The following is a 7,376-nucleotide window of genomic DNA, read 5'->3' on the forward strand; positions in this document are numbered from 1 at the left end:
CATAGATCAGAGGTTGAACCACAAACAAAACACATTCTGATGAAAATAGGCAGATCAAAGGGTGCTTCCAGTATATCTCCCGAGAGGTCTCCTGCCTTCCCTATTCAAGCAATCAAATAAGCAGCAACTTATTAAACATTTATGTGCAGAGTCAGCTAGATGGCTAAGTGGAGAGAGAGCTGCATCTGGAGTCAGGAAGCCCTGAGCTCAAATCCTTATCAGCTGTGTGACTGCCTGTAGGAAAGTCACCCAACCACTGTTTGCCTTACTTCACTGGAAAAGGAAATGATGAACTGCTCTCGTCTCTCTGCTGGGAAACCTCCCTGGACAGTATGTTCCAAGGGGCCACAAAGAGCTGGATGTGACTGAAAACAACTGAACAAAATGGGCTCGGACACTGAGGCTACAAATAAAAATGAGTCAGTAAGTTCACATTTTACTATAACTCAGAGGATATAAATAAAACAAATATAAAATTTATACAAAAGAAAAATACACAGTGATGGGGTAGGAGAGAAGGGGACTAACAACTAGGCCAATTGGGAAGGGCCCCCAAATCCTTTTATTTTGTAGGAAACCAGAATGTTTCTGGGTGAACCCTCTCTTCCATGGGGGATTTTTTTTTTTTTGGTATTCAGAATAGGCTAGTTGTAGAATCTGGGATTTGCCGTAACTCTACTCTCCAGGAACCTTTTAGACCAAAATTATTTCACTCAGTCAAGAGTTTTCCTGGCCCATGAAGACACTTGAGCTTCCATTTTCCTAAGTCTCATAGGAGCTGGGGTGCTTTTGATCCCATGGCATTCTGAGGCTGTCCAAGGGTTTGGATAGGAGACTCTGCTGGGAGGATTCAGTCTATACTGTAGGGAACAGTCTGTCTTTACTGCTCAAACGTTTACCCACCAGTGGAGGAAAAAAGGCATATATCTTGATATCTTCTGAAAGGACAGATTCATCGACAAGCCAAGAAGCAGGGCATGTCAGGAGCACTTTTTTGAAATAAATTGAGCATTGACTTTGTTCTTCAAAGGTAAGGGCATCTAAGTGGCAGAGTGGATAAAATGTCCAGTTTGGAGTTAGAAAGCCTCACTTTCCTGAGTTCAAATATGGCCTTAGACACTTACTAGCTGAGTGATCCTGGCTGGGAAGTCATTTAATTTTGCCTCAAGTTCCTTATCTGTCAAATGGGCTGGAGAAGGAAATGGCAAACCACTCCAGTGTCTTTGCCAAGAAAACCCCATCGAGGTCATAAAGAGTTAGACACAACTGAAAACAACAAAACAACTAGATGGATCCCAAACTAAATCTCCAAGGGACACTGTTGGGAAGAAAATATAACTACAGCTAGAAGTGGAAGAATGCAGAAGGAGGTAAGCACAACAAGTCTTCCACTCCCATTTCATCTGGCCATCTCTCCTCCACTCCAGAGCAAAAAGTTCAAAGAAAAAAGATTTCCTAGTTTCAGACTGTAGAAAAGAAATTTTACTCATAAGACCATAAACTCCTTAGGGTCTGTCTTTTGCCTCTTTTTGTATCCCAGTGCTTATTACAGTGCCTGGCATATAGTAAGGCTTAATAAGTATTGGTTCATTGATTGATTGATGACTTGGGGAGCCTCAGGAATGAAAAATCTCATGATACAAACCTTTCACTTGTAGTATTGGTATGTAGCTTTCAAGGAGCCTGATCAGGAAGAAAAAGAGGCATCTAAGGAAACAGAAACTCTCCAGGGAGTTTAGATTTTTAAAATAACCACACACTAGATACAGAACAGGATAGAAGCAGAAATGATCAAAGAATGGCATAGCTAAAGCCTGGAAATATTTTGAGGAATCAGAAAATGCTAAGGGAGACCCTTCCAAAAACCTATACCAGGTAAGAAGACAAATATAAATTTCTGTAGGTTTTGTTTTGCTTTATAAAACTTCTGTTTTATTATTTATTTATTTGTTTTTAAACAAAATAAAATAAAATTTTATTTAAACAAATAAATAAAATTGCTTTAAAAAAAACAACAATATTACCTTCCCTTTCAGAATCAATATTGTATATTGGTTCCAAGGCAGAAGAGTGGTAAGGGCTAGGCAACAGCTAGGCAAGTGACTTGCCCAGGGTCACCCATCTAGGAAGTGTCTGAGGCCAGATTTGAACCCAGGACCTCTCATCTCTGGACCTGACTTTCAATACACTGAGCTACCTAGCTGCCCCCTACCTTCTGTTTTAGAATCAATCCTGTGTATTGGTTCTAAAGAAGAAGAGTTGAGTAAGGGCCATGGGGATGAAGTGATTTGCCCAGGGTTACAGAGCTAGGAAATGTCTGAGGCTAGATTTGAACCTAGGACTTTGAATCTCCAGATCTGTCTTTCTATTCACTGCTCTACCTACCTGCCCCTCTGTAGGATTTTTAGAAAATAAACAAGTACAGGATGGAACACACATGGGTAAACTAGGGTGCAGGGGAAGAGGACCTAGGGATTTTAGAAGATTGCAAGTTAATGATGAGCGAACTGGGTTTCCTTACTATTGAGAAAGGCTGACATCTTAAATTGCATTAAGAGAATCTAGTACCCAGATTCCACAGTCTCCTACTTTTCAGTTTCCTTTTGTACATTGTCTCCTCCAATTAGAGAGTAAGCTCCTTGAGGGCAGGCACTTTCTCTCTTTTTCTTATTTGAGCCTCCAGGACTTAACACAGTGCTTGACACATTGTAGTTGCTCAGTTCTTTCAGTCATGTCTGACTCTCCTTGACTCCATTTGGGAATTTTCTTGGCAAAGATACTGGAATTGTTTGTTATTTTCTTTTGTAGCTCACCTTATAGGTAAGGAAACTGAGGCAAACCAGGTAGGTCACATAGCTATTAAGTGTCTGAAGCTAGATTTGAACTCAGGAAGATGAGTCTTCTGGATTCCAAGCCCACTATGCCACCTAGCTGAACTGACATGGCACATAGTAGGCCCTTCATAAATGTTGAAATGAATTGTAATTAGCATTGTATAGTGATTAGAGAGCTTCTGAGCCAGGAAGACCTGATATATACCAGCTGTGTGGTTCTGGGCAATTGGAAACTTTGAGATGCCCCAGGACTGTCGTGAATCTGCCTTGGTGAAGACAACAATTTCCTCTTTAGGAGTTCCTTACATTAATGAAACCACAGATGAAGGGGGGGGGGGGGAGTGGAAGCATCTGGATCAGCTGATCTTGGTAGTATAGTCTGTAATCCCCAGACCCCTGGGAGTCTAAACCTTGAAGACCTCTTGAGCTCTTGGGTTCTGGACTATAACAGGCTCTGCCAATCTTGTGTATGCACTAAATTTGGCATGAATCTGGTGAATCTCTTGGGGGATGAGAGGAGGGATCAAGTTGCATAAGGAAAAACAATTTGACCCAGGTCAAAAGTTCCAATACAGATAATAGTGCAGTCAGCCCAGGAGTTCCACTTCTGGCCAGGGTGAAGTTGGAAGAACTAGTTGTTGGGTTTTTTTTAAAGGCTCACTATACTCAAGTCTATAAGCATGTATAACATTTCCTACCCTCTGCCAAACACTGAGCTAGGTACTGGGCCCTTGAGGCATTTAGGTCAGTAAACTAGAAATGCATTCCATTCAGGGTGCCATATTTTAAGGGAGATATTGACAAACTATGAAGCATGTTCATTGGAAGGGGACCTGAAGCCATATAAACTTTGAACCATTAAAGAAAATTGGCATCTTTAGTCTTGAGAAAGCCTTCAAGAGGGGAAAAAGGATGAGGATTCCTTTCCTTCAATTACTGGAAAGATTTTCATGTGAAAGAAGGACTAGAACTTGTTCTGTTTGGTTCCAGAGGGCAAGAAGAGCAAAAGTAGAAGTTCAAAGGTGACATTGTTCTGCTCAATTAGAGTCGTCCAAAAAACAGAATCCCCTGTTTTGTGAGTTCTCTCATCAAAGAAGGGTCCAAGCTCACAGTCAGTGATGCTATAGGTCAGAGGGAGATTGTTCAAGGTGATCTCTAAGGTCCCATAACTCTAATTTCTCTGACTTTCTCCTTTCCATTTGCTCTTGATCCCAGCATAGCTAATCTGGGAAAGGGGAGAAGGTGGAAATTCAAAGACAAATGGTACCCACAGAATAAATCTCAGAAGTCAAGCTTCCCTCTACCAGTCCAGGATGCCAGCCTGGACCAGCAGAAGCCTGGCTCTATTGGCTTCAGGCTTCCTTTCCGCTAAATAGCCTTTTTATGACTCTTTAACCCAAAAGTATCTTCCTGCAGCTCAAGATCCAGCCATCTCAGAAGAGAAACAGAAAACTTGTCAGCTTGTTGAATCACATCTGAAAGGATCTCTCAGATCACCTTGAGTACTTGTGAGCAGGGTCCTTTGGGCTCTTAATAATAAAAACACCTAACACTTGCAGAATGCTTTATGCATTCCACATATGTTATTTCATTTAATAATGTACCAACTGACCACTCCTTTGGACCATTTTAACTTAAGTCTGAAACTGGAGTCTTCCCCACCCCAGCAGCTTCAGGGCAGAGCATTGATCACCATATTGCCAAATGATCTCTGCAAAACTGAAGAAGAAAACACAGGAAAATTGAGAGAGAAAAGAAAATGACCTTCATTGCTGACATCAGAGATTAGAACAAGGTCAGAATCACAGGACAGGTAGTCTTGCTGATGATGTCCTAGCCTGAGGAATCAATACCACTGGCTCTGACTCCAGCTCATTGTAGAACCCCAGGCAAGACATTCTGTATCTACAGTTTCTCTACCTAGAATACTTCCTAGAATACTATAATAACTTCTCATTTCTTGCCTCAAAAAGGTCTTGTAGGACACACCACTGTGGAATCTGACAACTCTCCAGGGACCACTATAATCGAAGAGGCATTTTCTTAGCATTGGTGCCATATATGTGAAAATGCCCTGAAGTCTTTGGAAGGAAGACTCATTGAAAATTCAGACCACCGATTTATCCTACCTCCAAGTTGCCCCAGCCTTCCCTACCTTGGAACACCTTCAGAGGGTAGGGAATCGACTGAAGGCATGTAAGCATTATACAAGGCATCCAACCTTTCAGAAGTGGATACAAGATGTTCATCTTGATTTTAGTACAGAACACTCTTCAATAATCAGAGATTCCTTTGGGTTGGCAATTTTAATGAGAAGAATACTTTAACTGGGGTCTTCAGATTGGAGATTTTATAGAAAGGGTGCTATAAGAGACGGTAGGACGGGTATGGAATTCTGGAGGGCCAAAGGGCAATCTAAAAGCTCTGAGAGTCCTGAAACAAGCAGAGAAGGAGGAAACATCAGGAATTGGGAGAAGATAGGGTGCTGGGCCTGGAATCATGAAGACTTTTATTTTCCTGAGTTCAAATCTAGCCTCAGACACTTACTAGCTATGTGAGTCTGGGCAAGTCTCTTAATCCTATTTGCCTTCATTTTTTCATCTGTAAAATGAGCCTGAGAAGGAAATGTCAAACCATACCATTATCATTGCCAAGAAAAAGCTGGACATGACTGAATGACTAAACAACTAAACCAAAGAGGATAGAAGAGGGAATATATTAGGAATAAATCTTGCCAGAGCTGCACCTTTTCAGACAGAATATTCTAGTAGTAGTGATTCCCTCCATGAAAATGATCTTTAAACCATTCTGAAGGACTAAGAATGCTATCCACATCCAGAGAAAGAACTGCTAGAATTGGAATGCACATGAAAGCATATTCTTTATCACTTGTTTATTTGGGGAGTTGGTTTTATAAGATTATTCACTTATAAAACTGAAAAATACGGAAATATGTTTTGTAATAATACATGCAAAACCCAGACTGAATTGCTTGCCAGTTCCAGGAAAGAGGAAGGAAGACAATTTGGATCATATAACTTCAGAAAAAGTTATGTGGAAATTTATTACATATAATTAGTAAAAAAAAATTAAATTAAAAAAAGAAGGAAACAACCTCTATGTTGTAAAATGAGGGGCCTTTGAGATCTCTTCCAGGTCTATACTTATGATCCTACTGTGCCTATTCTATGAAAAGGCTTAAAATTTTTTTTTTCCAAGATAAGGTTTTTCAGAATCCCACCTTCTAAAAAGTCTTTTGGTATATATAAGGTGAGTCAATCCCTTGATCCTAGCAAACAGGGGTGGAGTGGGTCATTTCTCTTGAGGTCTGTGGTTCAGAAGTTAGAATTCCCACTGAGGAAATGTTACAGAGATTCCTCTTACCTTCCTCCGCCATCTTCAGATCCTTCCCCAGGAAAAAGCATAGCACCTAACATCCTCTTCAGACCTGAGAAAATGGAGACTGGTGGATTCTTGGGCATGGATTCATTCCCTACACATAGGCTGAAATTTCCTGACGTTGGAGGGTGGCCCATAGAGCCAGGTCAAAGGTTGATGACCAACCCTTAAGGGTTAAGCAAAGAATAAAGCTGAACAGTTGTTTAATCAGTAGAAAAGTTTTAAAGTTCATTTGGGCCTGGAGAAAGTCAGAACCATCTATGTCCAAATACACTTTCTTTTTCATCTTTTGCTGAGAATGAAAAGATAATTTAGAAATTAAAAAAAAACTGAGTCAAAAACCATTTTCTAAGTAAATCTTGTTTTGAAGGTCTCTGTTTTACCCTGGTTAAATAACTCATAAGTTGAAAAAAAGGTTGTAAATAACTGGCCAGATTGCATCATTAGGTATGTTACTTCCTCTCATCCATCACTTCTCATTTCAATTCTCCTTCTTTCATTGCCTTGTGGAGGGTGGAGGATGGGAAGAAGAAAGTCTACAAAGACTAAAAGAAATGAAATACCAGGAAATGGTTCTGAGATGGGAGCTTCAATCTGGGCTGAAGTAAATAGATTTTTTCAGGAGTCAAGAGAGATGCAAAAACACAGGCAGATGGCATAGGTGGGGAGTACATAGTGGGTTTGAGCCTGTGCTCAAACCCTTAGGATTTAGTGGTTGAAGATAGAAAGGAAATTCCCTTTCTTCCCAGAGAAACATACTATGGCAAGTATGTTTCTGGGAGCAGAAATGGATGGGGACTTTGCAAAATTCTGCTTTAAAGCCTAGAATAGAAGCTTAGCTTTCCTTTTTTCCTTTAAAAGATCAAAGCAAATTCACTTAGTAATTCTATTATTACTTGTTTGATATCAGGCAGAGTAAAAAATGAATGGAAAGAAGGTAGTGTTCTCTGTGTCTGAATGTCCTTTCTCGTATATCCATTTAAAAGCTTCCCTATTTCTTAAGAAAATTACTAATAATTTTTATCATTACATTACATTATTTTTGAAATGGAAGCCTCTCTTGTGACAATGGAAACCAATGAAGCAAAAATATCCAATACAGAATCTTTGTCTGACAAGGTATGTGATATTTTGCCCTAGGTG

General features: G+C 40.1%; 1 protein-coding gene across 1 annotated transcript in view; it reads right to left on the reverse strand.

Annotated features, from left to right (window-relative positions):
- The window catches only part of SERPINC1 (serpin family C member 1), a 31,578-nt gene extending 25,193 nt beyond the window's left edge, over positions 1-6,385 (reverse strand). The window contains exon 1 of the mRNA XM_007480819.3: positions 6,219-6,385. Coding sequence (XP_007480881.1) covers positions 6,219-6,370 — 152 coding nt within the window. The 5' untranslated portion in view covers positions 6,371-6,385. The remainder of the gene's footprint in view (positions 1-6,218) is intronic.
- Between the last annotated feature and the right edge of the window lie 991 nt (positions 6,386-7,376).

Source organism: Monodelphis domestica, chromosome 2, assembly GCF_027887165.1.
Source record: "Monodelphis domestica isolate mMonDom1 chromosome 2, mMonDom1.pri, whole genome shotgun sequence".
NCBI lineage: Eukaryota > Metazoa > Chordata > Mammalia > Didelphimorphia > Didelphidae > Monodelphis > Monodelphis domestica.